This window comes from Heterocephalus glaber, unplaced genomic scaffold, assembly GCF_053883595.1.
Source record: "Heterocephalus glaber isolate CG9 unplaced genomic scaffold, H.glaber_assembly_v1.0 deba00001452, whole genome shotgun sequence".
NCBI classification, from domain to species: domain Eukaryota; kingdom Metazoa; phylum Chordata; class Mammalia; order Rodentia; family Bathyergidae; genus Heterocephalus; species Heterocephalus glaber.
Window position 1 is genome coordinate 18,580,591 of NW_028258302.1, and position 17,118 is coordinate 18,597,708.

General features: G+C 36.1%; 1 protein-coding gene across 2 annotated transcripts in view; it reads right to left on the bottom strand.

Annotated features, from left to right (window-relative positions):
* Kdm1a (lysine demethylase 1A) overlaps positions 1-17,118 on the bottom strand; it is a 76,896-nt gene that overhangs the window by 36,191 nt on the left and 23,587 nt on the right. Inside the window, exons 3-4 of one of the 2 annotated variants that reach the window (XM_004850542.3) lie at positions 9,775-9,834; positions 3,789-3,922 (exon numbers count right to left, since the gene is read on the bottom strand). In XM_004850542.3, the coding sequence (XP_004850599.1) occupies positions 3,789-3,922; positions 9,775-9,834 (194 nt within the window). The remainder of the gene's footprint in view (positions 1-3,788; positions 3,923-9,774; positions 9,835-17,118) is intronic. The other variant, XM_004850543.3, reaches the window with a different exon arrangement.

The following is a 17,118-nucleotide window of genomic DNA, read 5'->3' on the forward strand; positions in this document are numbered from 1 at the left end:
ATCCCAGGCTCCTAGGGCAGTGAAGCTCAGCCGGTCCCAGCACCCGGAAGGAAGCTCCCCGCTTCCATCCCAGGCTCCTAGGGCAGTGAAGCTCAGCCAGTCCCAGCACCCGGAAGGAAGCTCCCCCGCTGCCATCCCAGGCTCCTAGGGCCAAGAAGGGCAGAGAAGCTCAGCTGGTCCCAGCACCCAGAAGGAAGCTCTCCACCTCCATCCCAGGCTCCTAGGGCAGTGAAGCTCAGCCGGTCCCAGCACCCGGAAGGAAGCTCCCCGCCTCCATCCCAGGCTCCTAGGGCAGTGAAGCTCAGCCAGTCCCAGCACCCGGAAGGAAGCTCCCCCGCTGCCATCCCAAGCTCCTAGGGCACAGAAGGTGAGCCACGTGGGCACCAGAAGCAACGCCCCCACCATGGAAATGAGAAGACACATAAACAAGCCTCAAAAACAGACTTCCAGATCACCTACGGCAACCCCAAAGGGAAACGAGATGGAACACTCTGATATTCAACCACCTGGACTCTCTGAACTGGCAACAAAAGAGGATCTGGGAAAAATAAAATCAGAAATAATTACTCAGATAACAGCAAAGATTGTGCTCATAGTGCAAGACATGATTAATAAATCTAGAGAGGACACAGTTAAAAAATAGAGGATCTGAGGAATATGATGGAATCCCAACATAGGAAACAAATGGAATCCATAAAATAGATGCAAACAGATTTCCAAGAGATTAAAAACTCCATCGAAAGTCTGCGCAGCAGAATGAACCAATGTGAGGATAGAATTTCACACATAGAAGATAAGATTGCAATTCGTGAGGAGGAAAAGAAAAATTGCTTTAAAATTGTAAGGGAACATGAGAAATCAATCCAGCAGCTGCTAGACGATGCAAAGAAGAATAACATAAGACTGATTGGAGTCAATGAAGAAAGAGGAAAGAATGCAGATGATATAAAAAAAACTGCTCACAGACGTGATGGCAGAAAACTTCCCAAGCAGGGGAAAAGAACTTGACATACAGATAAGTGAGGCATATAGGACTCCAGCTAGCCTTAATCAAAAAAAATCTACGCATAGGCATATAATAGTTAGGATTCCAGAAATTCAACAGAAGAATAAAATTCTACAAGCAGTGAGAGGAAAGAAACAAATCACATACAAAGGAAAGCCCATCAGAATCACAGCAGACTTCTCAATGCAAACCCTCAAGGCAAGAAGAGCTTGGAGGGATGTATTTCAAGCCCTAAAGGAAAACAGCCTCCAACCCAGATTGATGGACCCTGCAAAACTATCTTTCAAAATTGATGGAGAAATAAGATACTTTCATGATAAAGAGCACCTCAGGAACTTCATGAATACCAAAAGCGGCACTCCAAAAAATTTTAGACAATACCCTAGGAAAAGACAATGAGGATCACAACCCCAGGAAACCCAGCAGAATGAATCCATTGGGGGTGACAAATTAAACGCAAAGGGGGAGAATCCAACAAAAAGAAAAACTCATGACAAGGCTTTTAAAACTTTTGACTTCATCTCCCTAATGAGTGTATAATTCAATCTTATTATTGTACTGATTAGTATTTTTCTGATTCTACAATTGCACACCATTCCTTGTGCTATACTGGCTATTTATCATCTTCTTATGTCTACATTTTAATTGGGTTCTCTATTAATGAGCTCTAAGAATTCTGTATATATTCTGCTCATAGGTTATATGCATTGTAAATATGGTCTGTTTAAGGACTACTTTTCATTTTAATGATGTCATTTAAAGTTCTAAATTTTGATGGAATCTCATTTATCAATTTTTTTTCTTTTATACATCATGTTTTTTGTATCCTAGGTAGTTCTTCCCTACCTTGAATTCATAAATATTTTCCCTTATAATTTCTTCTTAAAGTTTCATACTTTTAGGCTTTCTTATTTAGGTTCATAGATCCCTTCAAGTTATTTTCATGTATGGAAAAAAAGGGTTGAGGTTAATTTTTTATATACGGATACCAGGTGTTCTATAGTCGTTTGCTATCTCTTCCTCGGCTCTTGAATTGAGTTTATATTCTATAAAATGCTAATGTTAAATAATCTTTCAAAACTCAGTGGACCATATATGTGTGGTTCTATTTCTAGATTGTTTTATTCAAATGATCTATATGTCTTTCCTTACACCAACACTGCCTTGATTACTGTAGCTTTAAATGAAGTCTTAAAATTGGGTGCTAAATGTCTTCCAACACTGTTTTTGTTTTTGTTTTTGGCTTTTCTGGGTCCTTAGTACTCCTACATAACTTTTAAATTTCAATATCCAGTTCTTCATTTATAGCAAGTATACACAGATCTGAATTTTTATATATACCTTGTGTTTTCTAATCCTGCTAAATTCAAGTACAAGTTCTAGGGACTCCCAGAGATTTCTTAGTATTTTCTCTGTAGATGATCATTTCATCTACATATAAAGATTTTGCTTCTGCCATGCCAATCCTATCCTAGTTGTGTCATTTTATTGCCAGACTATTTTGGTTTAGACTTATGTTTCAAAGTCTAATGGACAGATGAAGAGTAGGCATATATGCCCTTGTTCCCCACTTTAGGGAGAAAGCATTGTACTGTCTCCTATTCATAGAAGGAGTTTTTGTTGGAAGTACGGAGTACATGTCTTTGATCAATTGAGAAGGTTCTGTTCTACTTCTAGTCTCCTGATAAGCTTTTACCATGAACAGCTGTAGAATTTAGTCCAATACTCTTTCTCCAACTAGTGACAGGATCCTATGGCTTTCTCCTTTCCTCTGTTAAAATGATGACTTTTGGGGGTGGATCTTCCAATGCTGAACCAACACTGCCATCCCTATAATAAAACCACTTTCTACATACTGCCAGATCTGACTTCTAATAGTTTGTTTTGTTAAACAAATTTCTATCTATGTTCATACTTTTTTCTATTATCTTTATCCAGTTTTAGGCTTAGCACAATGTTGATCTCCTAAAATGAGGGGAGAAGTGTTCCTTCTTTTTTCTGCTTTAAATGATATAATTTATCAGTTAAAATGTTTATGAGCCTGCTGTTGTCATATAGGTAGGTTTTCAAGCTAGGAATATACTTTCTTTAATAGGTGCTATTCAAATGTTATATTTCCTCCAGAGTTAGTTTTATTAATTTGTCTTCTAAGTTACTTCTTAGAAGTAGTCAAATTTATTTCAAAAAAGATTTTTGTAATATACTTTCTATATCCTTTTAAATTCTGTAAAATCTGTGGTAATGTCTCCTAGATCTTGATATTGTAATTTTAAAAATGTATAACTGATATTGTGTAACAGGAAGAAAAGGTCTAAAAGAGCAGGGGAATTGGGAGGGGTAGGGGAAGGGAAAAAAAGGAAAGGAAAAAATATGAGAAGAGGAAAAAAATGGAAACAAGGTCTTTGCAAATAGGGAAGGGTGGAGGGGGTGAAGGGAGGGCAAGGGAAGGGGAAAAAAAATAAGAACCAAGAGACTCATGTAATAGTACAAGATCCCAATGATGAATGTAACTGTATTTTATATCTAAAATGTACCAATAAAGTTAATGGGGGGAAAAAATTGTTAACATTTTATACTATTTGATTTAGTATCTTCATTTATGTATGCATTTGTGTGTGGATACCAGGGACTAGTGGGAAAGAAGAAAAATAAAAAAACAATGGTTATCTCTGGAGTAACAGGATTATAGAAATTTAAAAATTCCTATTTTTTTTCATTTTCTCTATAAAAGTCATATGCATTTTCTACAATGCAGGTGAAAATGGCCAGCATGGACACTTACTGTGCGGTTTCTGATAAACAGAAAAACCTTCTGGGTCTGCTGAGGCCCACTGATGATGTCTGGGAAACAGGCTGCTTCCTGAGAGGTCATCCGGTCATGGGGAAGTCTGCTCTGGAAAGCTGCACCCTCCACACCTAGCAAAGAAAGCAGAGGATGGCTAGGAAAAGTGCAAATGAGTACAAAACTAGGAATGACAGTCTCGAAATTCCTTTTTTTGCTTTAAGAACTCTGTGAAGCTTTGCCTTGTTCACAGACTGATCTCACCTCCATTCTAAACAAACACCTTTCATTTTATCTCAAAAGGTAAAACTTCCTTATAAATCAACCACTCTTTTGAGTTGAACATATCAAAATTTGGCTGGGCGTGGTGGCACAGGCCTGTAATCCCAGCACTCAGGAGGCCGAGGCCATTTGGGCTCCATAGTGAGTTCAAGGCCAGCCTAAACTACAAAGCCAGACCCTGACTCAAAAAACAAAAATTAAAATTTATAGCTTATTAACGTATGAAAAATACACATTTTTAGGCATAAGAAGACATAATATTGTCTTCATCTATAAAGTAACTTTATACTTGATGTTCTAATTAAAATGAACATCATTCACAGCATACAAATTTTTTTTGAGCCTTTGTAGTTCAGGCTGGCCTTGAACTTGTACCAATCCTCCTGCCTCAGTCACCAAAGTGCTGGGATTACAGGCATGTGCCACCATGCCCAGCATCAGAGCATACAATTTTTTAAAGTTAACTAGATTAGCCAGGCATGGTGGTGTGTACCTGTAATAATCCCAGCTTCTTTGGAAGTTGAGACAGGAAGATAGCAAGTTCCAGCCCAACCTCAGCAATTTTTTTTTTTTTTGAGACAGGGTCTCCCTATGTACAGTTCAGGCTGGCCTTGGACTCACTATGTAGCCCAGGTAAGTGATCCTCCTGCTTTAGCCTTTCGCTGGGATTACAGACATGCATCACCACACCCTGCTACATCTTGAGTAATTTAGTGACTCACCAAGACCCTGTCTCAAAATACACAATCAAAAAAGGCTTGGAATGTAGCTCAGTGCAAAGGTCTTGGGTTCAATGGCCAGTACCACCAAAAGGAAAAAGAAAAAAAAAAAAAAAGGAAACCAGATTAAAGAAAAGTACATTAATGTACACTAGAGCAGGAAAGCAATAAGGTAGTGAGCAGAAAACGCAGTCACATGCCTTCTTCTAGGGTTACAGCATAGAAGAGAAAGATGGCTCTAGGGCTGAATAATCAACAGTAGAAAACACATATCCTGTCAATAGCAGTGCCCTTTAGTTCTCATTATTCAATGCTAGCAAGCAGTGAAAGAAATTAACCAGACTACAACAGAATGTGAGAAATTTATTATTTCTGGCAGAAACATTAGAAATGCTTGAACATATACTACATTTAAATTGTTACATGTATTATATAATACATACAGTGTACACATATACTATATACAAGATAACTGTTATTTTGAAATTCTTTGAGTCAGGGTCTCACTACTGTAGCCAGGCTGGCCTTAAACTTGTGGCAATCCTCCTGCCTCAGCCTCCTGAGTGTTGGGATTAAAGGTATGTGCCACCATACCCAGCTTTGAAACTCTTTAAATTGCTTACTAAGTATTTTTAGTACGTAAGTACAACTTTATAAAATATTTAGGGCCGGGGATTTAGCTCAGTGGTTCTGCCGCCTGCCTCGCAGTGCAAGGACCCAAGTTCGATCCCTGGTACCAAAAAAAAAAAAATTTCAAGAAATACATTTGCATATTTTGCCCTCATATTCCTAAAAAAATACACTTTACTACAGTTTATAAAAATATGAAGACAGAGGGCTGAGGTGCAGCTCAATGGTAGAGCACATATTTAACACTTTCAAAGGCTCTGGATTCAATCTCCAGCATCCATCTTTCCCCCAAAATCAAGGCAAACTTTGAAGAGTTTCAAAACTCAGTATCATTGAAGAAAATATATGTTAAGCAACAAAATAGGTACCAGATGTCCATATTTAATCATTTTAAAGCACATAAAATAAGTTGAAAGCACTGATATCGGAAGTAAAATTAACAGAAAGATATTAGTAAGACTGGGAAAATAAAATGAACAAGGCAAGTAAAGATTTAGCTTAGAAAACTGTAGCTAAGCTACAGAGGAGCATGTTTCCACAAAGATATTCAAATGGCAAACACTACTTTAAAAAATAATGGTTAACAAGAGGCCAGCCAAAAGTGCCTCACACTAACATGGGGCACACATTAAGAAATACAGTTCTTGGAAGGTGAAAAAAGGCTTTCCACTGCTGAAAATGAGGGCATAAATACTATGTTTTATATTACTAAATAAAATCAACAATCCTTATGTATAATTAATCCCAATCTAAAACTAAAGACTGTACGGAACAACAACCAACCACAAAAACTACTGTCAGTACAATTAATTATTTTTCAGGGGAAAAAATAATCAGTGAAAGCCATATTGTTACAAGTATGAAATTAAGACAAGAAAAGAAATGCTGACTATCAGAAATATAGGTTATTTCAGTAAATGTGAAAATTTCAAAACATACAGCTTTGATGTCCCCTGTAACCTATCCCCAAATCAAAATAAAGACCAAAAGTCAAAACCAAAATGATTTCACATTATCTACACATTAACCCTATGTACCTGAACCAAGTATCTCTAGGTTACTCCTCAGTATACTTCAATGTATACTATTAACATGAAAATCAATTAGCTCTATTAAACTCCACTTCTCCCTGACCAAAAGAAAATTTTTTTTTTGACTATACTATGTTCTACGTTTAATAAGCGGTCACTATTCCAAAGTATTATTTTTTAATGACCACTGGAAAAAACATATAGAAAAAAACTCTGCTAAGTTTCATATTACAGTTAGTTCCTCAATGCAAGTATTTTTACCAAAACACAGATTTCTGATTTTGGGAATTTTAAGACTATGTATCAGGGTCAGGAATTTAGCTCAGTGGTTCCGCTGCCTGCCTTGCAAGCACAAGGTCCCGAGTTCAATCCCCGGTACCAAAAAACAAGAATATGTAACAAAGATGTTATTTATATAAGTCATGTGGTAATTTCAATGTATTTTTCTAAATCAAACATTTAAACAAATACAATTAAAGAAGCTAAAAGTTGTGATAGTAACATATACTTGAAATATTATTTTCCATCTTTCACACAGCATCTTTAAAAACTAGTTATCCTTAAACTCTAATATTAATCTTTTAAATGAAAAATGAACCCTAAAAACTATCAGTAATTATCTCCTTCCTTTTATTGTTTAGAGATAAAGACTATTATTTTAAGAAATGAAGACTATTATCAAAATTCAGAGGAAAAGCCTAATCCTTTTCAAAGAAAAAAAAAAGTTAATTTAGAACCCAAACTATTCAGAAGTTAAATCAAAACATTTCTTATAGTGAAGTAAGAGACCACTTTGGATAATCCAACTCGTAAGTAACTCTTTACAGAAAAGAACCTCTTAAGATATACTTGACTTTAATAATATCCTTATTTTTTTTAAGTACCAATAGTATAGTATAGTAATTTACACTTAGCTCTGGAACATAATTTTGCACTTCGGTGTTTGGATGTGATTAACAGAATAAAATTTTTAAAAACTTCAAGGCTGCCTACATATCAATTTTGTCTTCTGTTCAATTTGTTCCTGCTCACCACTTCATATGGGAAATTCCTCTATTACCTTCAAGAATGCAATCATGCTAAAGCAGACAGCCCTTTCTATACATCTAACGGGCTCATATTTTCTCCAAAAACATAGTAAAAAGTAGGTAAATACTTAAGAGAATTAAGATCTTTTGAGGTAGGTCAACTAGAGAGGGAGAAAAGGCGAGTTGGAAGCAGGTGAGATTATAGGCCCACTATTCCATGAAATAATTTTCCTGATGCTGGTAAGACACAGGCAACAGAGGTGTATACACACACACACACACACAAATTCAAATCAAAGGCCTCTATGAGAGTTACTTGCCTTTAATTTTTTTAATAAAGTAGATAAAGTAGAACCAGATTTCTGGGTCAACAGTGAAAACAGGCGGCTAAGGAATCTTCATAAAAAAGACAACATTAATACACTAGAGATGTACCATATCAAGTCCTGTAATAGTTTAAACATGAAGAAGAATAAGAGGAAGAAAGAGAAAAAACAAAGAATCATATGATTTCTTACACTTTAGACTTTGTTTAGGGTGAATGTCTATTTTGAACAATTCTAGCAGTGTAAGGAATAGACTATATACTAAGAAGCAAGATCTCGGGTTCTCATTCCTTCTCCACAACTGTTGTTTTATCACTGATCAAGTCATTAAATTTCTTTAGGTTTCAGGTCCTAATTCATAAAATAGGTAAATACTATCTGTTTGAAAGCAGGAAGCTAGAGAAGATGATCTCAAGTTCCCTTTTAGCTCTAGCTAAATTACATTTAGGATGTAAGTGTTAACTGGAGGTAGATTTTTAAGAAGTCAAGATAAGATCTCAGCTTCAAGACACCTGTGAGAGTCTTCTGGTTTCATTAAGAGAAGAATCTTGATCGCTTATAAGCATGTTTCTAATTCTTGATTTTCCCACAAATGCATGCTTCTGAGCATGACAAAGACCTGAAGAGAAAGCTCGAAGGGTCACCACTACTCCTGGAAACACTTAAAACTCATGTTCTACTAACAGTAACTCAAAAGAGCACCAGTTTTATATGAAAGTCTACTTTTACTTTCAGCAATATACCATATTGTTTACATAAGCAAAAGACCAAATACCATCATAAAACAAAACAAAAAACAAGAAAACTCAATTTCTTTGAGATAAAAATTTCTAAAAGACTCTCTCTGCTCCATTAAGAGTTCCACCGAAGATTTACTTGGACCTAATATGATGAAAAACATTCTTGAAGATTTACTTGGACATAATTTGATGTAAAACATTCTTGAAGTCTGTTGCTATGGACAACAGACTCTGAATGAGGATTTCAACTCCTCTAAGATACTGAGTACAAACCTCTGGTTCTTGGAACATTTTAAAAAGTCTACTTCTAACATTTCAGATCCCTTCAACTACCACCTAGTGTATTAACATGAAACTATCCCGATTCAAGACAGTAAAACACAAACACTCCCAGGACCTACTATAAGCAAATTGTAACAGACAAATAATGTTAAAGGAAACTTAGTTGAAAAGTGAGAGGCTACAACAGTGAAGTAATACCCATTCCAATTCTATCAAAATGCAGGTATAAACCAGCTTTGAGTACTGAACACACAAAATATCCTTCAAGAGGCAAAGAATGAAATCTAGACATGTTACTTTGGATTCTTGGAATAAACTAACTTTTCCAGATGGTGGCTCCTATAAATTCTTTACTTTTTCCTACAAGTAAAAAATCTATACTCTTTGATTTGAAAAGAAAAAGCACTTTGAATGGACTTTTTAAAGATAATTTGTGCCTGAGAAACCAATTAAGCCATAATATGATTAACTATGCAATAGTAATTGAAAAAAATGTGTCCAACATCACATAACCATATCTAAAAACATGTCAATGGCCTGCATAATTCATCTCACTAATTCTAGAATACCTCAATTCTTTTTTAACACTTCCAAGTCTGTAGCTTCTCCTCCCTGTGAATATTGCTGTATTTCTTTTTAAAGGTCCCATGATTCTAATTTTTATATCGTGTTCACTTTTACCGCAAAGGCTGCTGGTGAAAAAAGTGCCGCCATCTCCTCAAAAACATGAAGAAGAGTGGAGGGCTGAGATCGGCCTGAGGACTTTGACAGGTTTTGCTTGCCTTTGTTCTGGTATGCTCTCCTATACTACTACTCTCTCCTGTGGGTTAGATTTCCTCTGAGCTTCTGGCTTAAATGTGGGTACTATAGCCAAAATCACTTGCAAGCATCACTCCCTGACTTGGCGGCTCTTGCTACTAAGTGGCAAGCATCTAACGCCACCCTCACCTGATGCTTGGCCGTCTCCATACCCTCCAGAACTGTCGTCTTGAAGTCCTCCTGCTTGCCCTGTGGAAGGAAAGAGGAGAACTCAGGGACCTTACTCCATAAATTAAGATAATATCTGGACATAAAGGCCTAATAGTTGGCGACTCATGAATTCACCACCAACTAGTAAACCCATATTCAGAGAGCTCCTTCTTCTGGAATCAAGGCCCAGGGTATTACATCATAATCTTCCAAATTCCTGGTCAGGAAATTTCAACTTTACATTCTGATTTCTTGTTGAAAGGTAATAGAATGAAGTACGTGGTATTTCTAATCACTAAAGTTTTGTTCTCAGGCTTAATTTTAGTAAGTCAGGGTGGGAGTGAGTGGGTATAATGTCTTTTCCTAACCATTGCTCGAATGAGAATGGGCATGACATGGGCTCTAGGACCAGAAGCTGTAACAATTTAGCATCAACTCATTATTTATTCCTTTAGATGTCTATCTAAAAAGATGAAGACAGTAAAACACTGACAGTTTTAAGAAAAATCTCTCCCCTTCTCTTCAGAGTCGGGAAAATAACTAAAAGATTCAGCTCTCTTTCATATGTTACACATGGTAGATAATACCAGAGCTGAATAAGCCAGTGCTTCATCAGTAAAACTTCTGAACATACCCTAAGACACCCTTAGTCAGATGCTAAGTACCGCACATAGACACATTCTTGGGGGAATAAAGGGAAGGCAAGCAAGATCCTAGGGGAGCTTCTAAACCAAGCTACATGATAAGACTTACTAAGAAATTTTCCTTGTGGATTAATGTGTAGAAGTAACTTTAAGAAAAGCAAGCTTCCAATTCAATCTGAAAAAATCGGTACTATCTTCCAGACTTCCAAAATCTATCATGAAGAGATGCTATGACCTTCTTAAGGTTCTAGCTACCTTGTACACTACAGAAAAACTACAGAGTGATCATTGCAAGATATAAAATTCTACCTCCCAGTGGTCCAAATCTCAGCTAACTTCATTAAAAAGCTTATTTTAAAATATACATCCCAACTAGAAAGCAGACTGATTATTTCACCATTTGTGTTAGAAGGGATCCATAAAGTCAAACTAACATAGCCCTCTTACTATAAAAATGGTCCAAGATCTGGGAGACTTTAAATGACATCAATCTTAAGTATATAAAGGTATTTATATATGACATGATTTCTGATAATGCTATGAGAATGTGCTACTACAAGATATATATTCTTTTTGAAGACAGAATCTTATTCTAAGATTATTTCACTATGTTCTTGTTTAAGGGATTTTCTAGGCCCTAGAAGGTTATGCTCAGATAAGACAATATCTATGATATTTTTTGTTTACAGTTATCAAAAAATGTGCTCACTTCAACAGCTCATATACAGTCCTCAGAAATGGCACTTAATCATGAAGAAAAGAACCGATCATTAAATCCAATCTGCAAACTTATGTTAAATGCAGGCCTTGGAATTTAAACTATACTTAAAGTTTAAGTCTTAAATATTAATTCATAGTAAGTTCTGGATTTAGTTGCAAAGAAATTGTTTTCAAGAATAACATTCAAGCACTACAAATAACACTTTCCTCTCAAATGATGTTCCTTACTCAGCAAAAAATAAAAACAATCTCACGTCACAAAAGCATCTGCCCACTACTAAAAAGTTACACAAACAAAAACAATAAGAATTTTCAAGTTAGCCAGTAAGATTTTTGGTGTTTTTTTTTGGACCGGGGATCAAACTCCCGCTTGCACAGCAGGCGGCGGAACCACTGAGCTAAATCCTCGGCCAAAGCCACTAAGTTTCAATTACTTTATCCTTCCTACTTCTATCATTTTCCTTGTTTTCAAACTACAGGTCTTAAATAAGTTAGTTTATTTTAACCTCCAGGTAGCTCTTGACAGATTTTCTTTGCAGATAGTCCATGGTACTTAACAAACTTCCTGCCCCTAACTTAATTGCTAAAAAAGGTAACAAAAGCAAAAGAGCAATAAAGTAAGGTAGTCTTTTTTGTCTTTTATTTAAAAAACAAAACCAAAAACCACACACAAAATGAAACTCATACAAATACTGTTCTTTGATTAAAATACACAGGAGAAATACAGAAAGTACTATTCAGTGTCCTGGGAAAATTTTTTAAAAGAATACTAAAAAGTGAATTCTCTCACCATAACATATTTGTGGGTATTTTGCTTACTTCTTCAAAGAGCTGAAAAGGATCATCTTTATTAGTGGTATTCTGGACCAACTCTTCATCATTATCTTTTTTTTTTCTGAGTGAAGAATTTATCATGTTTATTCCATGTTTTGAATATTATAACATTAAGTTTTCCTAAATCTAATGAAGGCTGAGCAATTTTTTGAAGGCTGATTCATGGTTTACAAAATTATTTTGAATGAATTCTTGGAGGCACACTATGACAACATATAACTTAATGGACAGTTATCTCACTTAAAGGTTTTTTCATGGGCTTTACATTTTTTATCCTAAATGACTTCTTTGATGTTTAATGAGAGATGTCTTTCCCTTGAGGGCCTTGCCACAGTCTCTGCATTCACAGTTCTCTCCTATGGGAGTTCTGAGTTGTACAATGAGAGTTGATTTTACACTGAAAGATTTTCCGCCTTTAATACTTTTATAAAGTCTCTCCCTTGTATGAATCTTTTAATGTTTAATGAGTGGTGCCTTCTGGATAAAGGTTTTCCCACATTCATTGCATTCATAGGGCTTTTCAATTCTGTGTGGTCGAAGGTTGACTTTTGGCTGAAGGCTTTTGCAAATTCACAGCTTTCATAAGGGTTCTCTCCAGTGTAACTTCTTTGATGCACAAGGCATGCTTTCTGGATAAATATCTTTCCACATTCATAGTTTCTCTCCAGCTTGAATTCTCTACCTTTTATTAAAAGCTTCCTTATGATGGAGAGTTTTTCCTTGTTGATGGGTTTCAAAGAATTTCTCTGCAGGTTTAGCTTTATCAAGATTAGAGTGGAGGCATATAATTTCCAATATGACTTACATGCATTATCTTTCTTACACAGCTTTTAAGAAAGCTTAAATTACGTTAAGTACCTTCTCCATGAATAATATTTAGGGAGTCTTTGTCTTATACAAAGTCTGTGCTCAGATACATGATTTTTCTGCATGTTCTGTATTCATAGCCCCTTTCATCCTTCAGTATTTCCTTGTCTCTGAATGCAACTTGTCACGGGTGTGTGTGTGTGTTTGTCTTGGCTTTCCTTGTAGTTATCTATCTACCTATCAACTTGCCAGACTTTTCTGCGTCAAGGCCCCAAATGATCAGCTGCTCTTCATCATTATCTTTTTTTTTTTTCCCCCAGAACCGGAGATCGAACTTGGGTCCTCACGCTTGCGCAGCAAGCAGCGAAACCAGAGCTAAATCCCCAGCCCCCTCTTCATCATTATCTTAACAGCACACATATAAACATGTGCAGCTAACTTTCCAACCAGGTAGTGTCTTTAATTAGAACATACATAAAATGCCTTATTCATCTGCTTTGTCTTTCCAGCTTAGGACTCTGCTTTTTACAGTGGCACAAAGACATGTGACAGCAGCAAGCACAATTACTGTACCTTCCATAAAGGTAAACTCAAAGTTGAAAATAAAAATATTCAAAAGCATTATTTTAGTAGCATCTAAATTTTAGCAATACTGACAGTCCTTGTTTTCATCCCAACCATCCTCCACACACATGCACGCGCACACACGCACACACACACACCACAAAAATATCCTCCAGGTTCAAGTAGAGACTGTTTTTATTATTTTATTTTATTTTTTTGGTACCAGGTATCAAACTCAGGACCTTGCGCTTGTGAGGCAGGTGCAGCGCCACTGAGCTAAATCCCTGGCCCAAGTAGAGACTATTATTAATACAGGTTATTTGTACCTACCTTCTCCAATTCTTTTTGGCTGATCTTACACAATCAACTTTCAGTTGTCCTTCCTTAGGTCTGATTTCAAGTGTTTTAGTCTCATCACTTATCTTGATTCAAATACCATTCTTCCAACATCTTTCTTTTTTTTTTTCTTTTTTCTTTTTTTGGTACCGGGGATCGAACTTGGGACCCTGCACTTGCGAGGCAGGCACCGGAACCACTGAGCTAAATCCCCAGGCCCCCAACATCTTAAAAGAATGTCAATGTTGACTTTCAAATACACATTTGTCTGGCAAACATGGAGGTGAGAATCACTGATTTGCTGTTCCTGGGAACTTCAATTCACACTAACTAGTTTCTCAGAATAACATTCATACTTTTGTAAACATTGAGAAACTTCTAAATCGCCTAGGAAGCAATGATTTTTAAAGAGAATATCAATTATCAAAAGGTGAAATTTACAAAATAAAAGTGAATAGGGCTGGGGATTTAGCTCAGTGGTTTCGCTGCTTGCTGCGCAAGCTCAAGGACCCGAGTTTGATCCCCAGCACCAAAAAAAAAATTAAAAAGAAATAAAAGCAACTGCTAAGCCATTCACTTCAAACTGAATTTGATAAACTCACGAGGGAACAACATTTCAAAGGATAAAACCATCTCCGAACACATAAATCTCTGTACTAACAAATAAGTTGAGTTTATTTAATAATCTCACTAATTTAATGCTTACTGAATACCCAGCTAAAAACTCCCAAGTACCAATACAAAGTAGAACAGGTAGAGTTTCTATTTTCAAAGAACTTTTAAGCAATTTGGCGAAAGATGAAAAACATCCACAAAGAAACTTTTTTTTTCCTTCAAGGAAATAAGAAACCAACCCAGACTGAAGAATCAAGGAAATTTTTCTGCACAAGTCCAGAGACATCTGGACACTGAGTAGCAGTCAAACCACCACTATGGCCCAGAACATTTGCAGAGGTGAGGAGAAAAGGACAGGCACAGTATGTGAAGAGGACTGTGCAGCACTACTTCAGGCAGGAGATGGTCTAGAAGTGCAGTGGGGAATCAAGCAGAGCAGGAAACTGGGCTTCCTCCATGTCTAACCCTAAACTTGATCTTAGTAGTAATGGGGAAAAATTGTGATCTCTGGAAAGAAAGCAGCAAAACAAGCGATATTTTAGTTCAACTAATCTGACCACTTTGTACCAGCTAGATTAGAAAGAAGGTGACCTAGATAAAGATCCAATTGAAAGGCTACTGAAATAGTTTAGATGTGATGTGAAATCTACTTGGAATAACATGGATAAATGGATAAAGCACAGCAACTGGAAAGACTGTACATAGGAAGACACATGATTTCACAACAGACTTGGTAAAAGGGATAAATGACTTTCAACAGGTCTCTAGGTTTTAAATGCAGGAGCACGGTAATGTAATGGGAGAAAAATGGGAAATTTGGGAGACAAGTTTGTAAAATTAAATAGAAATATTCTAAAGATTGTTAGAAATTACCAAAACCTAGAAAACTGGCTTTAAAAGACTATAAAATAGCATGGATGTAATTAGAGACTCAGTGAGTGAGGCAGTTATAAATGACTGATCTCATGAGCAGAGGGAAAATCATAGTTTCAAAAGGAAATTGGTCAACAGACACAAGTGACCAAACAAAATGGGGTGAAAAAAACACACAAAAATTGAGAAAGGCAGAGAGTTGTGAGTGATGCTCACCACTTCACTCTGCCTTCCTGCCCACTCTGTAGTGAGAGGTGGCTTTAAGAACATCACCTAAGAATCTCTAGATGCATTTATTTCCAGCTACCTTTTTTTTTCCCCCGCCCTGACTCTTGAATAATTAAATAAATGATCTGAAACAGCTAAGAGAAATGCAAAATAAAAGAAAACTAAGCTCATACAGGTAGACTAAACTAGCCAGGAAAAAAAGCCTCAAGGGTTCCTTTGAAGTAGAGGCCTATTAACAAAGCTTATTAACAATGATCAGTACTCCCCAACAAAATTATCCTCAATGAAATTTGTGGGTTTCAATTGAAAGAGCAACCCCAAGGTTACACAGTCATTTAAAATACAGAACAGATACCCTCTTAAGGTCTTAAAAGGGGAAAAACTTCTGCTCGCAGTAGGCGTCTCCTGGAACTTCCACTGTATCTCTGCAGAAGTTAAGCTTAGCAGCAGGGATCCTCTCCAAAGAAAGTAAAAGCCCTACAAGCTAGGGAGGAAGGCAAACCCTCTAGAAGCTGACAGAAAGAACTTACATTTTCACATGCAACTTACCTAGACATTCCACTGTAGAAGTTTTCCTGGTCCTTGTTTTGCTTCAAAGTCTTCTTCACAGTTTACATTTCAAAATGTTCCAAAGAAAGTTTATAATTCAGATGCTATGCTATATTGCTCAAGTGCCAAGCTTTAGGTGTATCTGAGTGGCTAATAACAAAGCTTACTTTTCTTATTATTTACTTGTTTTAAAAATAATAATAAACTTTATTCTGGCACTCCTATTAAAAGTACCACTGTCACATTTCACACTTGTTAACAATGAAAAGAGTGCCCCTCCCTAATAATAGAATCCCTTTCTCTGTTCCAAGTGACATTTTTTCAGAATCCTCACTACTGACATCTACCTAAATATGACTAAAGGATTCCTTCTACCACAGATAGGCCTTAGGTCTGTATTATTAAAAGAAAAACACCTTTCTAGCCATTATTCATATATGTTCTTCTATCTTCAAATAAAATGCAAACGCTTTCTGGTTTCCCAAAGTTAACATAGTATTGTATCTATGCAATCCATAAACCGACCTGGTTTTTCAGAATAAAACATCAATCAATCCTCTTCCTCTTCCTGGTGGTTTAACTCTGTGTTTAATAAATACAAGATGTTTATACATAAAGATGATTTCACATTTTTTTCATTTGATTCTTATAGCAAGCCCCATTTGGAAAATAAGGAAAATTTTCATAGATAAATTATCTTATTCTTCTACAACAACATGCTCAGATCAAATGACTGACAATTGCAAAAAGAATTCAAAGACATTATAAAAAGAAAGTTCCTCTGCTAGATAAATTATTATTTTTCCTTAAGAAAAAGTAAAAATAATGAAACTAAATCATTCTCCAAGAAAAGTACCTCATTCTCTCAAAAAATAAACATCAGATTCAATTGTTCTTTACCAACTATGTAAAATTTCCATAATCCAATTTTGGACAAAACATTATTTAAAAACAACTTCTAAGCGATCAACTGTACAATATAGTGACTATCATTAATAACAATAAGCTAATTTTTTTTTTTTTTTTTTTGGTACCGGGGATCAAACTCAAGTCCTTGCGCTTGGCGGCGAAACCACTGAGCTAAATTCCCGGCCCCAATATGCTATATTCTTGAAAAAATGCTGAGTATATGCTAAACAGTCTCACTACAAAA